The sequence below is a fragment of the Emys orbicularis genome, chromosome 18 (assembly GCF_028017835.1).
Source record: "Emys orbicularis isolate rEmyOrb1 chromosome 18, rEmyOrb1.hap1, whole genome shotgun sequence".
Classification (NCBI taxonomy): Eukaryota; Metazoa; Chordata; order Testudines; family Emydidae; genus Emys; species Emys orbicularis.
In genome coordinates this window covers 4,999,978-5,021,267 of record NC_088700.1, presented here as the reverse complement: position 1 = coordinate 5,021,267, position 21,290 = coordinate 4,999,978, and the positions used below count along the sequence as shown (strand labels likewise).

Sequence of the window (21,290 nt, the reverse complement as noted above, 5' to 3'; positions counted from 1 at the left end):
CTGTGGGTTTGCTCACTAGAAATCGGGAGCTCCAAAGGCTTTGAAAGGGTACAGAGGGCTGGAAGAAAGACTCAGCGTGTTGCTAATTAGCTCTGTTCCTCCCTGTGCTGTTTACAGCTGGTTAATTGTGCACCATTACTCACAGGTTCTAGCTGAGATTCATGTGCCTGTCTTGATAGGTTTGGCAGCAAAGAGGAGTATATGTCCTTTATGAATCAGTTTCTGGAACACGAATGGACTAACATGCAGCGATTTCTGTTGGAGATTTCCAATCCAGAAACCATCTCGAACACAGCTGGCTTTGAAGGCTACATCGACCTGGGCCGGGAATTGTCCACTTTGCACTCTCTACTGTGGGAGGTCATTTCTCAGCTCGAGCAGGTACCCGTGGAGAGGTGGGGAGCTGGAGGGGCAAGCTTGGGGGGGGGGGCACAGCTCAGTCAGACCCTTCCTGGGATTGCGGGGAGTGACTGAGAGTTTAGCATGCACCACACTACACAGCGGTCCCTTGCAAACCGTCCACAAGAAAAACGTCTATTGGTTATCAGGAAGGGATAACTGAGTAGCAGGATCGCTGTAGTTTAGCAGTGGTTAGCATTTCTGTAGCCTGGCACACATTGTCTGTCTAATCCTCACAACCCCCCATGAGGTAGGTAAGTATAATTATCCCCTTATCCAGTGGGGAAACCGAGGCAGGGAGGGATCAGAACTTAGGTGCTGCTGGTTCCCAGTCCTGTGCTCAGAGCACTAGACCTCACCTCTGTCTCAGCAAGTGTCGTGCAGTGGGAAGGAACAGAACTTGCCTCCTGACTTCAGCTAGTTTCACTTTAAAAAAGAAACGTTTTTAGTTAATGGGTCTCCGTCAAGAGCGGTTGGACCAGACTTACACACACCTGCTTTTCCCTGTGTACACACTCTGTTGATCCACACACACGAGTTAAGGAGGGGTACCCCTACTACTACAAAGAAGTGTGGCTGAGCGACTGGGGAAACTAATATTGCTAAGAAAGAGTTCCGGGAGAGACCTTGCAGATCCTGGGACAGCTGGCCAGGGTTCTCTTTACGTAGGAAGCAAGCAGCCTGTAACGTTTCTGTCCCCATTTCTCCCCAGGGCACTGTAACGAAACTTGGGCCCCTGCCTCGGATTCTGAGGGATGTCAACACGGTGCTCAGTAACCCAGCGTGTGTGCAGGTCTCCGTCACAGCTGACCATACTGCATCAACTCCAAATGCTGGCAACAGCATCTCTGTGGGGCTACAGAAAATGGTGATAGAGAATGACTTATCTGGGTAAGAAATCCTCGCGGGTACTCCTGGCCATTGACCAGGGAAACAGCAGGTAATCTGTGAGCGTCAGCCTGTGGGTACCCGGCTGGCTGTATGCAGAGCCGGGCAAAGCTAGGGGTGGCTGGGAGTTTGCCAGACTTAATCTGGGGAATATAATGCTCTCCTCCTTCCCAGCTGTGAGTGTGAGGATGGGAGAAGGCCTGATCCTAAAACTGTGCACGTGTGTGTGTGTGTACGTGCACATGCAAGTGCAGGAGGATGGGGGGGTTTAAAAATCAATTCAGTGGGAATTCTGTGCATGGCAAATAGGCAGGATTGGGCCTATCCTGCTTGTAAAGCTCTGGATCGGTGCTGAGTACAATTAGATCCAGATCACGTGTTGTTTCCCTGACAGACACTCATCCTTTGGAAGTTTCCTTACTGGGGTTTTCAGCCTGCTCTGCCTGATTATTATTTTCTTTTATTATATCTGTGAAACCACTGAGCAATAGCCCACAGGCCCAGTCCCTGAGCACACTCTTCTTGGCGTTCTCATGCGGAATTTCGTTCCCGGTGGTCGTGTTGCAGAGTTATAATGCTAGTTTTGTTCCTGTTTGCTGAAGATGCAGGTGAACCCACACAAATGAAAAGCCTCCACTAGTAAAATAGGTTCTAAATGGGAGCTAGAAATTGCTGAACAATCTAATTAGGAGTGAGGGAACCAGCAAGAGGAAGCTGGACTTGCTCTGTAATTAGAGCTTTCATCTCTAATGCTTCCCTGCATGGGGTAAAGCTCTTCACATTTTGTGCCAGGGAGAATTTCTCAGAGCAAAATACTCTGGCCCAAATACTTCCTATGTAAATGTAAATGCAGCATCTTTGATCTGACGCATTCACATGAAACTACTGCAAAGCCCTTGCCTTATCCACCGGAAATCGATAGTGCACAAATCTGGCAGTTTACTGTAGGAGGAATGGGTGACGAGGCCTCTGCCTTTGCTTGGAAAGCAGCAGTCAACGTTGTTGCTAGTTATTATCATCATTATTGCTCGGTTTTTATTTGTATTATCCTAGTGCCTAGGAGCCTGGTCTTGGCCCAGGACCCCACTGTGCTAGGCGCGGTACAAACAGAACCAAAAGATGATCCTTGTGCAAAGAGTTTACAGTCTCAGGATAAGGCAGGAGACAGATGCAGACAGACAGGGGAGCACAAGGCAGCATGGTTGTAACTGGTGATACAAAGCATCCAAGGATCGCATCGGGATGATGCCTCTCACTCATGAACTAGACCCATCTACCCAGATCTCTCAGCCACGCCCAGATACAACACGCCGCCCCACGCAGACACTCTCATTCACTCATACACATATACCACCCATCCATCCCCATCCCCACACCCGTCCCTCACTTCCATGTGCGTCTGTGCATCCACACAGTGCACTGACATATCCAACCTCACTGCCCCTTCTTGACAGAGAGGATCTGATGAGAGCATGCCAGGAATTTTTCAACTAAACATTCTTTCATCAGAAAATGCTGATTTGTTGAAACCAAACATTTTTGGCAGGAAAAGGTCAATGTCAACAGATTTCCTGGCTCGAAATGTTTTCAGAAAAAGTTTTGAAATTAGCAAAACATCCCATTTTGACATTTTCAAAATGAAAAGTTCCTGTTTGTCTGTTCTTAACAACTTTTCACTCTGAAATGTAAATTAAATTATAGTTTAAAAAAAGTCAAAATCAAAAAATGGAAAGGAAACATTGCACCAATTTTTTTCCATGAAAAAGTTTGGCTTTTTGCCATCAATCTGGACTGGTTTTAATCGCTGAACGTTTCACAGCACAGAATCTCTGTTTTCTGCCCAGCTCTCGCCCTAATCCATTTTCCCAGGGGAGCAGTGCTGTGACTGAGTTTTGCACACACTGTCACATATGTCATGGTGGGTTGGCTTGTTTGCATAGCTTTACACCACTGGGCTATACTGATTTTCCTACTCGTTTCTTTTTGCTGATTACTTTTGCCTGCTGCAGTGTAGCATTCACAGCTCTTCTTTTTTCTTCTCCTCTCCCCTTCCTTTATGCGTTTATTTCCCCGCAGTCTGATAGATTTCACACGGTTACCGTCTCCAACCCCTGAAAACAAGGACTTGTTTTTTGTCACAAGGTCTGCTGGGGCCCAGCCCTCGCCCGCCCGAAGCTCCAGCTATTCGGAGGCCAATGAGCCCGACGTGCAGATGTCCAATGGCAGCAAGAGTTTGTCCATGGTGGACTTGCAGGACAATCGGATTTTGGACAGTGGGGCAAATGCACCTGGGGCCGCTGACTCCCTCAATGACAGTCAGTCGTCTGTCGGGCAGTTACAGGGCATGTGGACTGCACGAACTCCGCAGAACAACGTGACTGGCATGGCCACGGTGCGCAGGGTAGGCCAGACCCCCACCACGCCCAACGCCGAGAGCGCGCCCGGCAGGCCCCAGCTTTTAGCACCTTTATCGTTCCAGAACCCGGTGTACCAGATGGCAGCTGGGCTTCCACTGTCCCCCCGGGGCTTGGGGGACTCTGGCTCTGAGTGCCACAGCTCCCTGAGCTCCCACAGCAACAGCGAGGAGCTGACGGCCAACAAGCACGGCTTTGTCAACCCTGCCGGGAGCGAGGACTTCACCCGGCGGACGGGGGAGCTGGCCCGCCGGCAGCTCTCTCTGACGGAGAAAGGTGGCCAGCCCACCATGCCTCGGCAGAACAGCGCCGGCCCCCAGAGGCGGATAGACCAACCGCCCCCTCCCCCGCCACCAGTCACAAGGGGCAGGACGCCCCCCTCACTGCTGAACACAGTTCAGTACCAGAGACCATCCAGCGGGAGCATGATGTCCTCCTCCCCCGACTGGCCGGGCAGCGGGGCTCGCCTCCGGCAGCAGTCCTCCTCCTCCAAGGGCGACAGTCCGGAGATGAAGCAGCGCACCATGCACAAACAGGTGAGTGCCAGGAGGCCAGGCCAAGCAAAGCCGGCCTTGTGGGTGGGGATCAGGCCCCAAACTCGTGGAGGGAATCAGGAGCCATGACTTGACTCCCCTTCCAGTCTGGCAGCAGGATGAGTCCCTGGGGGGACTGAGTCCGCTCAGTCCGCTGAGTCCCTGGGGGGCCATGCGTTGGCTCCTGCCCGAAGCCTGGCCCTGAGACAGGGCCCATCCGGAAAAGGTGACGTTTACATTTTCACTCTCGGAGTTTGCTGCGTCCGTTTCCTCTGCTAAAGTGCGACTGCCTCGGGGCTGCAGGCGGTGATGAGGTTAGAGCCTCTCCTCCATTCCGCTCCACCATCCTGTCACTGCTTTGCCTACACATGCAAACTGCTCATCCCATGCCACAGTCAGTCAAATTCCATCTCACAGACTCGGATCAGGACCTGATCTCCGCTAAGTAAGAGGCTCCGTCCTGCTGCTGCTGTTTTGCTGGGGACATGGTGCGACTGGACACTCCCAATCCTGTTAGTTTTGTCTTTTAGAATCTCCCGTGGATGCATTTTTGGGCAGGGGAGCGGAGGGGTGGGAAAAAGGGAAAGATCAGTCATTCCAGCAAAATCAGCAACACTGAAATTCCCTCTGGTGCACAAATACTGTGCACCAGTTGAAGCCCACCTTTGCCTGGGGGTGAATTTCACTGCATGTAGCCCTGATAATAAAAGTAGCAGGTCACCCTGCTTTGTCCCCGATGCCTCGGACACATCCCGTTTGGCCGGCACATGGAAATAGTTTTCCTAGCGCTGATTTTTTTCGAAGAACTAATCCCATAGGAAAAGAAACACACCGGGGATTTCTGATACTTCAGATGAAGATTTATTTTTAAAAAATACCACCCCCCCAAAAAAATGTGGCTAGCTAACGACTATCCACTACATCTCAATCCAGACACAGTGTAACGGCTCCCATAAGTCAGCACACTCGAAAGCAAGAGACGGACAGGTGTGCATAATTGCTCTTCTTTTTCAAGGACTCTACAGAGCCCTTTATCAGCGCTGGCCATTAAAAGCCATTTTGTCAATCAGATGCGGGGCTGTTCTGTAGGCATAGGCATTAGCAAGCTGGCCGTGTAGCAGCATTTATATAATAAGGATCGATACTCATTATGTGGGGAAGGCAGAGAGGTCGGCAAAGCGCTTGGGGGCCTGGTCGGGAATGGGGGCTGCTCCAGAGTACTTCTGCTGAGTGAAATGGATGCCTGATGACCCTTCACAAAGCTCTGGCCACTTTGAGTTCACACACCCTGTTCCCCCAAAGGTTTTCCTCGAGGGGGCAGGAGTCCCTGCACTGCCGCTCCTGCCTTTTTATCTGTGTATTCGAGTGGTGTAGTAACAGTCCACACCAATCATAATGAAACTGCTTGGTCCCACTCACCAGGGCTTAGTGTAGTTTGAGAGGAAATACATTCCATTCAGTGGCCGTTTCATTTGGATTCCCGAGTTCCTCGCTGCTGCTGATTTGAAGAGCATCCAACCGCCTCTTCCCTCGTTTTATTTCACGTGTTGGATCCAGTTTAGCTCAGGGTTTTCTGTCACGTTCGGAGGAAGATGCCCAGCGAGGGAGGAGGCACCATTCATGCAGGGCTGACCCCCATTTTGTCAGCACTCACAGGGCTAGAAAACCCCAAACATCTTCTACGGGGCTGAAAGGAACAATAGGGACAATTTCCCCCACCCCTCGTGGCCACACACTTCTGAGAGACCTGCATCCTTTGCTCCTGCCAGGGTCACAATTCCCAGTCCAGAGGTGCCCCAAAAGGCAGGAAGCCAGAAGCTAAGGGCCCATTTATGACAGGGCTGAGTCTGAAACTTCAGGTTCAAAGTCCTGGATCCAGAAGGCAAGATTTACTTGGAGGGGCGGGGGGGAGAGGTAGTAACTTCAGTGTAACTGTTTCCCTCCCCACTGAGCCATCATGGAATCATCTGACTCGAACTGGGAGGACTTTCCCCAAATGCTCCTATGAAGAATTCTTCTCCATCCAGGGCTTTCCCTGCTTCTGCTTACAGTAGCACTTCTGTAGCGCAGATGGCTAGAGAGCAATCTCCTTGGAAGGAAACCCATTCTCTGAGCCATTGTAGCATTAAGAAATGCAGAGCCCCCAGGTTTGTTGTTGTAGGGTCCCTCGTTTGACTACCTGCCTTGGAAGAACCGTAGATTTTTCAGGAGGGCCCCAGTGTGATCAAAAATCGCATTTCACTTTGTAAATCTGTTTGTGGCTGTAGTGAAATCTCTGCAGCAGGTGAAGAGGCATCTCGATGGAGGAGGAGCTCAAGAGTTAAGCAACAGCTCTACCTGGAGGCTGAGCAGACACAACCTGTCTGTCTGCAGCATGAACCCTGATAGGCCACATGGCATGAGGGAATAGCAAGAGCTGCCCGGGAACTAGGGCCTGTTGATCTTGAGCGGATCCCCTGGAAGCCCAGTAAACGGCAGTGGATTTGTAGGGCAGCAGAATTGGGCCTGTAAAGGCAAGCTGACAATAAACAAGGTGCATTAACAGACGGTGTCCTTGCTCTCTCCCAGACCCCTTCAGGTGCTCTGACCCATTCCTTCCCTCGGAGCAGTCCTGGGGCCTTGGGCTTGGTTGGAAGGAAACTCTCTCGCTCTCTAGCTTCACATCCATTTTTGTTACCGATTTTTCTTTTGTTATGGTTGTATGTTTCATTGTAGGCCCCTTCTCCTGTGAACCCCAATGCCCTGGACCGCACTGCCGCATGGCTTTTGAATATGAACATGCACTTTTTAGAAGATGAAAGCATTGACCCAGAGTCCAAGCACAGGGATAAGCTCAGGAATAAGGACGAGCTCAGCCAAGCAGAAAAGGTAAAACCTGACTGGATTGAAACGAGTGTCTGACTAGAGAGAGTTTCCTTAAACGTCATTGAACCGCGCTGCACGGGGTGACAAACCTCACTGTGCCCCTGCCGCACGTCGGGAGCAGAATGCTGGGGACCCTGCTCAGGCTCCGCTACCTGGGCTGCCCTCTTCTCAGGGCAAGAGAGGAACAGAGGGGACAGGAACGACTATGAGAAGCTAGAGCACCAGGTCACCGCGGAGCCAGTTCAAGCAATGCATGTCAGTGCCCCACCCCCGTGTACCCCCATTGCAGAGAACAGGGCTTACAAAGTGAACTAAAGAACGGAACGAAACGAGCAAGGCAGGAAGTAGCGGGCAGTCCTCCTGGCTTGCTCGGGGAGGTGGGGCAAGATGAGCTCCAGCATTCAGGCTTACAAAAGCCAGAGGTGCATTCCAAGGATAGGGGCCAGGTTCTGATCCCAGTTACACGAGCGTCAGGCTGGCGTGACTCCATTGGCTGGAATGAGGTTGCTGCAGGTTGATGCCATGTAACCAAGACCAGAGACCAGTCACTCTCCCCAGTCCAAGAGTGTCTCAAAGGCTGGGTCTTGTGCTCAGAGCTGGGGGTGTGATTCCCAGCTTGAGTGGATGTACATGCTAGTGCTCGTCGAGCTAGTGCACTAAAAATAGTAGTGTAGCCACAGTAGCCCGGGCGGCAGCACAGGCTGGCTGCCCCGAGTACAAACCTGCCCGGTACCTATGGCTATGTATTCAGAGCAACGAGCCCATGCCACCACTCACTGCTGCCTCTGCTACCACAGCTACACTCCCGTCGGTGGTGCGCGGCTCGGTGAGCCCGGGAATGTCCACGCGAGCTGGGACTCGCACCTCCGGCTCCCAGGACAGGTGTAGTCTCTAGCTGCTGTGTTAAATCTGAGCACCCCATGCCAGGGAGTAGCTCTGCATTCGAGTTGCACAAAATATGTTCAGCAAATAGTAAATTCACCACAAAATGCATTTTTTCCAGGCACTGAAGCTATTGGTGAATTTCAGGTGAGATGTCAGAAATATATCCCCCCCCCCCCCCAAAAATCAAGTGTCAAAATGTTTTGCCTTGACGTTTTCTAAACAAACTCTCTGGAGGTTTCATTTCAGAACTGTTGTAAGCAGCGTTGGTGGAGGCATGTTGGTTCCGGGATGAGAGAGAGACCAGGTGAGGGAGGGAATCTCTTTTATCAAACCAACGTCTGTGGGTGAGAGAGACACGCTTTGGAGTTACACAGAGCTCTACTTCGGATCAGGAAGAGAAAGAGCTCTGTGTGAGCTTGAAAGTTTCTTCCCCCTCGCCCCAAAGTTGGTCCATAAAAGATATTCCCTCCCCCACCTTGTCTCTCTCATATTTCACAACAATCTTCTCCAAATGAAATGCTGAGTTGAATCACCATTCGAAACGTTTCGTGTGACTCGAACAAAAATTTGGGTTGTGCTTTTTTTTTTTTTTTTTTTTTTGTTTCGGCAAGAAAAACCACCCAAAAAGGTTCAGTTTTGGTTTGAAACGAACCAGATTTTTTCATTCAGCCACTAAGTCCATTATTTGCTCAGCACTACTCGGCCCCAGCTATAGGAACAGTAATGTATTGGCTGGGTTCCCCAGCTCCCAGCCCAGCCTGAGGAGAGGAGCAGGGAGCAGACCAGCGTGCCTAGATGGAGGTGAGCGAGTGGAGCTAGAAATCAAGATGTTACAGTCAAAGTTTGCGGAAGATACTGCAACTCAAACCAGATGGCTAGGGGCAGGTTTCATCAGTCACTAGGGAAGAGCAAAGAGCTTATGTCATATCTGACCAGGATCATATCACTTTTGTCTGTGACGGATTAGCCGTTGGTGACACCAGCACCTTCGTGCCCAGCACAACAAGGCCAGTCAGAGTGGAAATCACGTACACTGGGGAAGAGGAGGGATCTTTTTGAATTTGTAAGACACTCTCCCAGCAGCCAGACACAGGAGGCCCTGTGGTAGTGGAGCTCACAAATGCTAATTCTGCCTCCCATTAGCCATTCATTATGACCTGAAACTTTGAGCGCTAGTCCTCCATGTATTGTTCTGAGGGATGTTTCTAGTTTTGTAATGCTGACTTTCTCTTTCTAATTTCTCTGGTGCTGCACCATTCTCTGAGCTGTCTGTCATCTGTTAAACTTGAGCGAAATGCCAAAGCCTTCGACGGGCAGGGACTGAGAAGCACAAGGAGAAATCTCACATCTTTCAAATAAAAGAAAAAAAATGCCTGAGTTGTTTTTAAGAGTTTAACCCATTTTATTAGTGAATTTCCCCCCATTTTGGCATCTTTATAACATGAAAAGAAATGTGCTGAGGGGGCTGATCAGAAAGCATCTGATGTGAGAAAAGGTCAGCCAGCTAGCCGCCTATAAAAATCTCGACTGCTAAATAAGAGTAGAGTAGAATCCTTGTAATTAGCACAGAGTCCAGCAGGGGTCTCCAGAGTGGCCACCAGTGAAACGTCAGGTGCTCACTGGGTGTAGCATGGCGCACTGGAGGTCGGCATGGCTGGTGTAGCTGCTGCAGGAGAGCTGGGAAGCAGAAAAAAGTGAGTGAGGAGCCAGGCCTTGGAAGACTTATGCCCTAATTTACATCTGCAAACTATTATGACTAGGCAGAAGGCACCCCAGTTAGCAGACTCCGTGTGCCACTTCCCCACTGGTAGTCGCTAAACTGCTGCTCACCAAACCCACTCTCCGGCAACCTTGGCTCGCCTTTTAACAGGTGACCTCTCAAGGGAATTCCACTCTCTGCAGCTTCTGGCACTGACTTTCTGCCCTGCCAGAGAGATCTCCACCATGTTTTCACCCACAGGCGTAGAGGGAGGGACAGGATGCTGCAGGCTCTCCACCAGGACGTACCCGGCTGGGTAAAGACAGACCGCGTCAGGTTACGAGGTCTGACAGCATTTCAATAAATCCTGCTCCCTGCCAAAATATCAAAATGCAAACCCCACCAGAGCCTGGTGTGTCATTCCCATGTAGCATCCTTTGTTACTTTGTTGTCATATCAGTCACTGGCATTAAAGTTCTTCATTAGCATAATCTCTCTCCCCATTACTGTAAGACTTGAATGGTAACCAACAATGAGACAAGTGTTCTAGAGACAGGAGCGACTCCCACGCTCTCCTGAGGCTTCTCCTGCTATCCCTGGAGCTCCCTTACGCTGCTCCTATTTTGAGTGTAGGGTAGGTATTGAATCTCTCCGTGTGTGAGTGACTCCGCTCTGTGCACTGTATGGATGTTGCTGTCTCCCCCCTTCACCAGGTGGTGTGTGTGTGAACTGTGTCGTCTCAGTGACTCTGTAAAAACCTGATTAAAGGAAAACCGCAGTGATTTGTCACAGCTGTCTTCTGCCCTGGCAGAAGGATCTAATAGGGCTTTCCCATCTCTACCTGCCATCATCCTAATAATTTAGCTACTCACAAAAAATATTCAGCATCATGAATTCCAAGCCAGGTGGGTTGCGGTTGCAGTTGCTTCTCAGCCAATGGAAATTACTGTAACAATTTGCCATCGGTGGAGCTGCACTGATTGACACAGCTAGAATCTGGCCCTTGCCATCTCCACTCCGTGAATGGGGCAGACTTCTCCCGCCCCGAGAGAGCTGCCAGTCTAGTAATGCTCCCCGGCAGGAGGCCCTGTGTGAGGGCGTACAAGAAATGCAGCCTGCCATTTAAATGCTCAGCAGAGGCAGGAGACTTGCAGCGCTATTGTCGAGTACCTTCTGTTTATTTAGCTTTAAAAACAAATGGTTAAATTACCAGCGATGTAGCCACTGTTTACTAAATCAATATCAAAAGGAACCAGAGCCCTCTTCATTTATTATAACTAGTAATATACTCGATAAGTTGCCTTAGCTCAGATTTGAAAGTCGTCTGCCTTTAGTCAGGTATTTACAATGTCTCAAACTCCTTTAACAGCTCATCAAAATGGCAGGTTCCTATTTGCTTATTAATCATTGTTAATTTGGTAGTGCTAGGGCACGTTTAAGCAATTTAGAAAAGTCACTCCTTTCAAAGTAAAAAGCTCTGTTCTATTGCACATTTATACACTGCAGTTTTCCTTTGTCTAAGTAAGTTGTACCGAATGCTGAGCTACCACGACAGCTCAATACCATGTTACTGACTAAAAGAAAAATCCCCCGTGTTTTGAACTTGTTCATTCGTTTTCTGTGAGTCTTGTCGCTATTTACTTTTATATTATCAAAAACTTTTCCCGGTTCTTTGACATGAAAAGCACAATAGGTGGAGTCTTGGCTTCCTGCACTAACTCCTCTCCCATTGAGACCTGGGTTGAAATCCTGACTCTGCGGGTTGAGCGAAAGTCAAACTGCACTAGTGTACAACTGACAGTCTCTGATCAATCCGTGCCCAGTGCTAGCCCTTGATCCAACTCCCATTGACTTCAGTAGGAGTTGGCTCTAAGCCATGTATTTGGCTTCAGAAGCACCAGCTTCCTAGGGAAAATGCACATTAATAAAAGCTTGGCCTTAGACAATGGGGCGTTTGTGCCCTGTGGGGGCGTCTGATGGTTGTTCATTAGAGCAAATCCCATCGGACTGTTTGGGCCCAATTAGAGTAACTCCCGTGGTACGTGACCAAATGTGGTTATCATTTGCTGGCTGCATGATGGCCCATGTGCACTGAGCTTGATGGCCGCAGCGGACAGGTATCAGCCTCACAAAAACTACCCTGACAGCAGCTGGCAACGTGGGCAGTCTCCACAGAGAACGATTGAATTGGCTGCAGAGAGGTGCTTTGACAGAGGCTGGTGTGATGAATCTTGCATTGGCGCTGCCTGTGCTGAGACCTTCAGTCTCCAGGGTGGCCAGACCAGCACCTTTCTTTGCAACATTTCAACACTTCCTTTAAAAAAGCAAATAACCATTCAGCATTGAAAGTGCTACTTGCTGAGAGCTCACGTGATCAGCGTGGTCTCCGCTGTTCTCGGTCACCCTGGGATCCAGCTGTGTGTAATGGTGACACCCACCATAGCTTCAGCCCCACGTGGCTGGGTTAGCTCCTTTTGAAAAGGTCTCCAAGCTGGGTGCATCTGTGCAGAAAATCCAGCTGGGTAACAAAATGTAACACATTCTGGAACTAAACACGTCCCACCAAAACCCAGCCCAGCCTCTGCTCTTGTAGGCGTTGCCTGGATTTAGTGGGAACGGTGCCTGAGTCATTCTGGGATTGGCCCTAGATTTGGAAGAGTGGCTTCTTGATGAGCATTTTCACTGTCCTTTGACTACGGGTGCTGTGAACTCTAAGACTGTTGCTGCCCCTTGTCCGATCAGGGATCGCTATTCATGAGTTGTTGCTTGGGCTGCAAGGGTTTCACTTTCGGACAGTCAGTTCTCACATGTTTTCCCTAAACTCAGGCCGTACGAACCCGTAGGAAGCCAGCTTTTCCTAGAGTGCCAGCTGATTGGATTCAGATGTAAGCATGTGCAGAATTCGCAGGGCCACCCCTTTATTTACATAGACCTGAGGAGCAGATGCGTGAAGCCAGAACCCCACCAGGGCTGCCTCACCTGGCTGTGTCTAACCCTGCCCTGCTGTTCAGCCTGAGCAGCTGCCCGCATCCATTTGCCATTCAGTGGAGCTCACTTGCACCCTCCGTTTAAGTTCCAAACTGTGCTAACCAACCCTTCTCTGCACCTGCCAGCGACCTATCATCCCAGCAGAAGGGCAGCTCCGCTCCTCGTGCAGTCTGGAGGAGAAGACGGAAGAGGAGAAGGTTTTGAGCAGCTATTCAGGGTTGCTCCTATGCGGGTTTGCAGCTAGTCTAATGCGAGGAGACGGGCATGGCTGGGTTACTGGAGAGTCTTGGTGAGGGAAAAGCCCTAGTAATAAAAATGCCTTGTGTTTTCTCCTTGAATGCTGCAGTACCAGCAGGACCTGGTGGTGCTGCAGGACAAGCTCCGCATCTCCAACAAGAAACTGGAGGAGTATGAAAACCGGTTCAAATGCCAGGAGGAGACGACCCAGAAAGTGATGCTGGAGTACCAGGCCCGGCTGGAGGAAAGCGAGGAACGGCTCCGCAGACAGCAGGAAGATAAAGAGATCCAGATGAAGGGGATCATCAGCAGGTATGGGGGGGGGGGAGGGAGAGAGAGAGAAACCCCAACATGTAAATGATTGTAGCAAGGAGGTAGCTGCATGTAGACAACTGGGAGCTTTAGCTCTCCCCCACCCCCACCCCCCAAAACTAGGTAGGGATTGTGTTAACAGAGGAAACAATGAGTCTGGAATAGAAGCTGGTTTATGTAATTGTTAATAAAGTGGATCAATTTAGTCGTGATAGAAACTACTGATTAAAGCAACAGGCAGCCACTAGTACGGCATTGTGTTGTAACTCTAGCCCCCCCCCCCCTCCCCCCGCATTAGCTGCCAGCAAGCAGGATGCTATAGCCCAGCTGAAGGGGGATGGCTTAGTCACCTCAGCAGCAAGTTCCCTGGACCCCATTAGAGCCAGTTTAACTCTGCTGAGGTAGAGAAATGAAGGCAGGTCATTGTGTGGGTTTCTCAAATGAAATCTTACAAACAAGGTTCATCACAAGTCTTCAGCACAGCCCTCTACCTCTTAAGCTAAGGAATAACCCTCTGTTAGCTGGTTGCAATAGTAGGTTGTTATCCTCTATTGAGGAGCCTTTGGAGGAAGGCCTACCACATAGTGAATATGTTCAATCTGTGTGAACATAAAGATTCTAGGGGTGGGGGGGTTGTAAGAGTAGTGCTAATGACTGTGTGTATTCCTGTAGCAACTCGGAGCCCTTGTGATGGAGCAGAACTCCATTGTGCTAGGTGCAGCACAGACACACAACAAGATGGTCCCTGCTAAACGTTCTTTGCCATCATTCCTCTCCTGGCAGTGGTGTGCAATGCACTACGGCCCACTGTCTGCTGCCCTCTGTCGCCCTAGTCGTAGGTGGAGTGTGGCGTCTCTAGCTATAGATTGCAGAATGCGTTGGGATGGACAATGCTGTCTAACACTATTTGTTACACACTCAAAATGGCCACACCCAAGCCTGGCAACAGGATTTCCTGGAAATGGTGCCCTGAAACCTCTCGTCATGTATTCCCATCTCACGTGCATGAGTGGTGCAGTGCCCAAGGCCTTTCATGTCCAAAGATGAACAACTGGCCCTGTGCCCAGTAGTAAAGAGAGAATAATTAGCGAAGGGTGTGAATCCGGGATGGATCCAACCAGCTGGAAATTGGTGCCTTCTTTTAGACTGGAAATAAGACATACGTTTTTAACGGTGAAGTAATTACCCATTGGAACACTTCAGCCGGGGTCGTGGTGGGTTCTCCAGGGGTGACACTTTACATCAGGATTGGCTAATAGATCTGCACTAGGAAGTATTGGGGGATGTTCTATGGCCTGTGTCAGATGAGGTGATCACAATGGTCACTTCTGGCCTGAGAATCTATGGATCCATGAAACCTTCAAATTCAGAGCGGGTTGTGGGTTTACAGGCTAAACCTGCAACCAGGTGTGAAATTTCCAGCAAGCTCCTCTCTTAGTAATGGGCTGAATCAAAACTCTCTAAGCTTCCAGGGGCTTGGGCTCTCTGAATGTAGCTCCTGGAGCAGGGCTGTAAAAGTACTTTGGAATGTACATAGTGCTGTGTCAGCTCTGATGCACTTCAGACACTGGGCCAGATTACCCCTTAGCATACCCCACGGGAGTCAATGCAAAGCACCACATTTTCAATCAATCTGTATTTCTTGTGTGCGGGGAAAAGTAGTTCTGAAATCAGCACTGAGCCCAAGCTACAAGAGACTCAAACTTCTTCTGAGGTGCAGGCAAGCCTGGGCAACGTTTAGCTTTTCACGGTTTTTCATTTCCTGGGGTCCAGCTGGAAATGGAGGAGCCCTCACCCACTCCCACGTGCTTTTCCAACCTCAGGTTTGCAAACTTCAGCTATTTTGCTCCAGCGACCCTCTGCCCCTTTGGAGCGGCACCTGTCACTGTTAAAACTCGGGGCGACGGAAGCCAGAGATTTGCTCGGTTCATTGAATGGTAGAATTTAGAGATGGATGAGACCTCAGAACCCAGCCCAGCTCTCTGGGCCCAGGGTAGGATTTTCCCACTCAGTTTTCTGTACCCCGAGCAATGGGTTTTCTGCCTCTCCTCTTGGGAGATTATGCCTCCAGCAGACATCTCTCACGGTCAAGAAGGTCTGAGTGTTCCTTTCCATCTCATTACTCCTAGCTGGCATCCCAGCTAACCCTCTGCCCCTGTGGTGTTTACGTACATATAGGCTGATATGGCCCAATGTCACCATCTTTAGCCAAGCTAGATCCATTCGGTTCTTTTAAGCTGCTCTCCTAAATCAGCTGCTCTAAAGCTCCCTCCCTCCCCCCCCCACCCCAACCTTTGTTTGCTCATGTCTAGAGTAGTTTAACAGTCAGACTGAAAACAGCAGGGTTTTGAACTATTGGAGCAGAGAGTTTTGGTTGGTTTGTTTTTTAACCAACAAGCCTCTCAGGGCCAGCAATTTTTCATGGCCCCAGCCCTATTCTGACCTTCACTGCGGAAATTCCACATTCCCTGAACCTGGGGTGCTGTGTGTGCTAATGCCTGCAATGTCACATGAAAAAACTTAGTTTTTTGTGCTCCCTGAAGGCGGGGTTACAACGTGAGAGCTTCCCATTGGTTTGGCCTGCTATTTCACCCCTCGCTCTGAGCTCTCGAGATGTAACTCAATCCTTCGCCTCCTCTGCTGTCAAGGAGTAAGGGAAGAAATAATCTGTATCATTCATCCTGGGAGGCTGATTTAAATGTCTACCAGACTAATGGCGTGGTGGCTGGATGTGACAGAGCCAGTATAGATCCTAGCACATGTAATTAATGGACTCCTGCACCTGGATGCTCTCTACAGAGGGGCATTGCCTTTCAGGCTGGTGTATCCCACAAACAGGTGATCAGAGCAACCTCACCCCACTGCTGGGGCAGCCTCCTGGGTCACCAGAGAGCTGGCAGCTGAGCAGGGCTGACCCAGGCTGTGAGTTGAAGAACTGAAATGGGGATGAAGGAGCATGAGGGGGGGAACTTTAACGAGTGCTGGCCTGGAGGGCTCCATGGCTTTCTAACAGGGTGTCTAGTGCCTTTCTGCTCCAGGCCATCACTCACAGCTAACCTGCTGTGAGCAGGGAGTCGTTGGCATCGGTAGCTCTGAGCATAGTATCTAGTAGGCAGGTGTCCCTATCACAAAACCCACCACACAGCCGGCAGTCTCAGCAAGGGTGGCCAAGGAGCTGGAATTGGCCAGTCTGTCCTAGGCAGGGGCAGGGCCAGGGCAGGCTGGCAGTGGGAGGGACGAGGTTACTGCTGCTGCCCATGCACTACTTGTTCTGGTCACAGAGAGGTGATTTCGGTCTCTCAGGCGAGCTGCTTGCAGCAGCACGACGCACTGTTTAATAACAGCAGCCAGACTTTCTGCTTCTCGGAAGCTAAGTGTTTGCTCTGTGTTCTCATGCCAGATTGATGTCGGTCGAGGAGGAATTAAAGAAAGATCACGCGGAAATGCAGGCGGCAGTGGATTCCAAACAGAAGATTATTGATGCCCAGGTCAGTACCCTTTTAACGTCAGGCTGTACGGCAGTCCTGGGGGAACGAGCCACCCTGATGTGCAGATCCCGTTGTTACTGTCCCAGCGGGCATAGCAAGCCTGGCACTAAACCAATGAGGAGCCAGACCGCAGGTAAGGTTTTAGCCTGACGTTATTCCCATCATGGCGTTTGCACTGCTACAGCACCATCCGTCCGAGGGGCTCAGACCTTTGTCTCCCTGGCAGAAGACTGAGGGTATGGGGAGGCTGAAATGGACCATCTCAGCTTCAGTGTAGCCTTAGAAGGGGCTGATTTAAACCCAAAGCAAGAGACGTCCGAGTTAATGGTGGAAGCCTGTCTCTCTCTGAGCCTCCCTTGGGTGCAGCAGTCATGCTGCACAGACAGGATAACATCACTACCTGCTCCTCGGATGCTTCTATATCCCATGCCCACTGGTGACTGCAGAGAGATCTCTCTAGGGGAGAAATTACCATGACGGCTAAGAAGTCAGTCCTTCCCTTTATGTACCAGGCAGCTCTCTGATGTTTGTGCTTACTGGTAGTGGGTGTTGCTGGATGGAAAGAGGTGACCTGGAAAGCCACCACAGAGGGGGAGGAAAAGGGAAGCAAGTATCTGTAGGTCAGAAAGTCACCTACCATGCACTGATGATGAAGGTGGAGAACATCAGGGCTTTGCCCATGAAATGCCAGGAGCAATATAAGAAAGTATCATACAGAGAACATGTACCCTACAGTAGGGTAGAATAGCCTGTTGCTTACCAGGGACTGCATGTCCCATTGAATGACTAAGAACACTGATAAAGAGTTCAGAGCATGAGCAGGTACCTACCTGTCAGAAGATGGTACAAACCATTCCGCCATTGCTCACAGCTCCCCTTTCCATTCATAGAATCTCAGGGTTGGAAGGGACCTCAGGAGATCATCTAGTCCAACCCCCTGCTCAAAGCAGGACCAATCCCCAGACAGATTTTTGCCCCGATCCCTAAATGGCCCCCTCAAGGATTGAACTCACAACCCTGGGTTTAGCAGGCCAATGCTCAAGCTATCCCCCCCCCCTCCCCTTGAGCAGCTGGATGGTGGGAGATGCGCAGAAAGGCAAGTCTTCTCCTTCTTCTCTAGGAGTTTGGCGTAAAGGCAGCTGTTTCCATTAGCAGGTCATGTGCAGGACCCAGCTGCTCTCTCCTGCCTGGGCCAACAGAGAGACTCCTCTAGTCACTGTTGAAAATCTGCCCAAACTGAGCTTTTACCTCAGCCCCCTGACAAATGATCAACCTCCTGCCCAACAGTTGCAAAGGCTCCCATTAGCCAATGAGCTGCCAAGAAGGAGAGAATTCCAGGGCTGGCTTCCATTTGTTCAGGCACAAATATTTGAAGTTCGTTTCCTAGCTAACTGTAGCACCCAACTCAGCTCATTAAATACACATGGCCACAATTAACTATGGGTGCCAAAGTCTGTGGGTGTGAAACTGTGCCTGAGATATATAGGCTGTGGATGCTGACAACCTGCTCCAGTTTGAACACAGGAACAGAAGATCAGTGTCTTGGCTACCATCTGCAGCCAGGTCCCACTATTCTAGACTACATGCTTAATGACCCTATTTATCACGGAGTGAGTCACCATTCCTGAGTAATGATTTACTAGGTAGCAAATGGGAAAGGAGCAAGGAGAACCTGGCGAAAGAAATCGGTTTATCTTTACAGTCATTTGTTCAGCGCTAGTAAATCAGCATGTCCACTTCTCTAGTGTTCAAGCTGAGCTTAGGGGAGGGAGGGGAGTCCATTAACAGACAGCTATTGACAAAGTGCCTTCTGTAGCCTGCAAATTGCGCTTGACTCTCTCGGCCTCACCCTGGCCCTCACACACTACCTGTTTCTCCTCCTTTCAGAGCCAGCCTCCAGCGCTGCCTGGCCAGTTTTTTAAACTGGATTTTAGGAACTTTTCCTGGGGCACACGTAGAGTTCAGAGGAGGGCACCCAATCCCATCCACTAAGCAGAATTGCTTGCTTCAGAACCTCGTGCGGCTGGGCCAGGCACCAATCATTCCCCCATCGTCCAGACACGGTACCTAAGGACCCCGCTGATCAACCAGCATAAGAGGCTCCCTCCTTGCTGGGCTGGGGCCTGAACAGGTCCCAGGAAAGCACAGCTGAGCAGAAAGTTACTACTTTCTCCCTTGTGAAATTTCACCCGTTTCTGTGGGTTCGCCACCAAACTTCACACATTTGTCCTTCCTCATTGCTGCAGCTACCTCAGCACATGGGATTCTGCTGCCCACAGAGCTCTGGGCACAAAAATAAGTATCAGCGTGGCCTCACTCTGCCAAAATGCCCTTTGGTGCTTTAACTTGTCGTGCACGGCTCTGAAACAGATCCATGGCCCATACGTTGCTATGGATCAGGCTGAAGGTGGCGGCTCACTCTTTTCTTGACATCAGTGATGCTTTAAATATGAATGAGAGCAGTGGTTACAACACAGGCGTGCCTCAGTTATCCGTGTCCAGCTCTGCTGGGCAGTGCTTTAAAGATTCTAACCCCCCTAAGTAGACACAGCCCGTTGGCTGGAGTTTCCTTTTGGACGCTTTTCCTACATGGATGCTCTACCATTGGAGTGATGAGTGGAAACAAAGATTTACTTTGATTTTCCAGTTTAAATTGGCCAAATCCTGATCTCCATAAGCATTATTCCTGAGCAAAGACTGCACCCAGCCGCTCAGTGTGAGGCGCACATCCTGGAGAGCAAGCACCACAATTCAATGTCGACAAGGTCTGCTTGCTCTTCTAAAGTAACTAGTGCTGGATCTGCTCTGAGTTGGAGCATTAAAGACGGAATTGCACACATGACTAGGCTGGGACAGGCCACAGGCAGACAACAGACACTGGTGGCTCTCGGTCATCCTGAGGCCCCGGCCATGGCAGGCAAATGATGATGTGAGATATGCCCAGATAATTCTGGCAGGTGACCTGCACCCATGCACTGCAGAGGAAGGCAAAAAGCCCCAAGGTCCCTGCCAGTCTAACCTAGGGGGAAATTCCTTCCCCACCCCACACATGGTGATCAGTTAGACCCTGAGCGTGTGAGCAAGAACCATCTGGCCAAGCCCCTGAGAGAGAGAGAATGCTCAGTGCCACCGCCGAGCCCTGCTGCTTCCTGCCCAATGTCTCATCACCAGCCCTGGCCATCCCCGATGCTTCAGAAGCACAGAACACCCCGGGGGATCCCTTCCGGACCCTGCAGCTGCAACCTTAGAGCATGAGCTTCACCTTCCTATTTTTAACCAGTTTCTATGCCTCTGGGTTCCACCGCATCCCAAAATCAGCCCCAGTGCTAGGCTAGCGTCAAGGGAAGAATGGTATTCAAAGCAGTGTACAAACAAACAGTCACTAATCTAGCCTCGGAGCATCCCTCAGGTAAGTATTTCTGTCTGCAGCTGGGGGATCTGAGGAAGGAGGGCTAAGTGACTTACCCAAGTTCACAGAGGGAGATGGTGTCTGAACCACATTGCAGCACAGGAATGCTTGGTGCTCATCCTTGTCGTCCTAACACTGGACTCTACCCCCTCTGTATTCAGTGAGAAATGGGACCCTGCCATCGCAGCTGTCCGGGCAGGCTATCAACTTCTATTAAAACAAAATCAATTAAACACTGATATGAATAACCATTAGAGGAGAGAATTGGGTTTTAGAACATGAACCTTATCCTCATTCTAACTGCTGCTGGGTGGGAGAAAAAAAAATGTGTATGGCATGTGCCTGTATAATTGGAGAATAATGGAAGCCATTTTATCTCTGTTTTGTTCAGGGTCAATTAGAACATGATGAAATGAATTTAGCTCTGATTTCACTAGCCTGAAAGCCTGACATGTTGAAGTTTGTGTGAGCTGAGCTGTTATCTGCAGAGCGGCTGGCCCAGGGAGGGCGGGGCTGGCAGTGGTATCTGTTAACACTGTCCTTTGGGACAGAAATTTCCCAATACCCCTGGGTCTGAACTAGTACCATTTACTCAAATTGTCCAGCCCCCAACATCTGTGAGCTCCTGTAGAACAGGACCTGTGTCCAAATCCTCCCTGGGTTTGCTAAACCAAAGCTGACCCTGCTTTTGCACACCTCTGCATGGAGGCAGTTTCCACAGGCCCGCTCACTGAAAGCGCCCCACTTTCTGTTTGGTTGCAGGAGAAACGTATTGCTTCACTGGATGCGGCCAACGCACGGTTAATGAGTGCCCTTACTCAGCTGAAAGAGAGGTACAGCATGCAGACACGTAACGGGATCTCCCCCACAAACCCAACTAAATTACAGATTACAGAGAACGGAGAATTCAGAAACAGCAGCAATTGTTAACCCGCGGAGGGAGCTGCTGCAGGAGAGGAGGCCTGGCCTGAAAGACTGCGCAGCAGCAGGGGTGAGCTGTGCTTCAGAGAATGGCTGCTGTCTTTCCCCCGCTCCCCAAGGAACCAGCTCCTTACTGCAGACGGCGCACGTGACTGCTCCTTGGTGGGAGACGCCAACGCCAGCGAGTTGAGGGGACCGAAAGACCGAGTTGTGTGAAATGTGTGGCAAAAGGAGAGCTCCGTATACGGGGGG

General features: G+C 50.3%; 1 protein-coding gene across 1 annotated transcript in view; it reads left to right on the top strand.

Moving 5' to 3' along the window:
* Positions 1-21,047, top strand: part of DAB2IP (DAB2 interacting protein) — a 253,971-nt gene extending 232,924 nt beyond the window's left edge. Inside the window, exons 10-16 of the mRNA XM_065418579.1 lie at positions 180-381; positions 1,112-1,290; positions 3,364-4,237; positions 6,950-7,102; positions 13,027-13,220; positions 16,621-16,708; positions 20,880-21,047. Coding sequence (XP_065274651.1) covers positions 180-381; positions 1,112-1,290; positions 3,364-4,237; positions 6,950-7,102; positions 13,027-13,220; positions 16,621-16,708; positions 20,880-21,047 — 1,858 coding nt within the window. The remainder of the gene's footprint in view (positions 1-179; positions 382-1,111; positions 1,291-3,363; positions 4,238-6,949; positions 7,103-13,026; positions 13,221-16,620; positions 16,709-20,879) is intronic.
* The last annotated feature ends 243 nt before the right edge of the window (positions 21,048-21,290 follow it).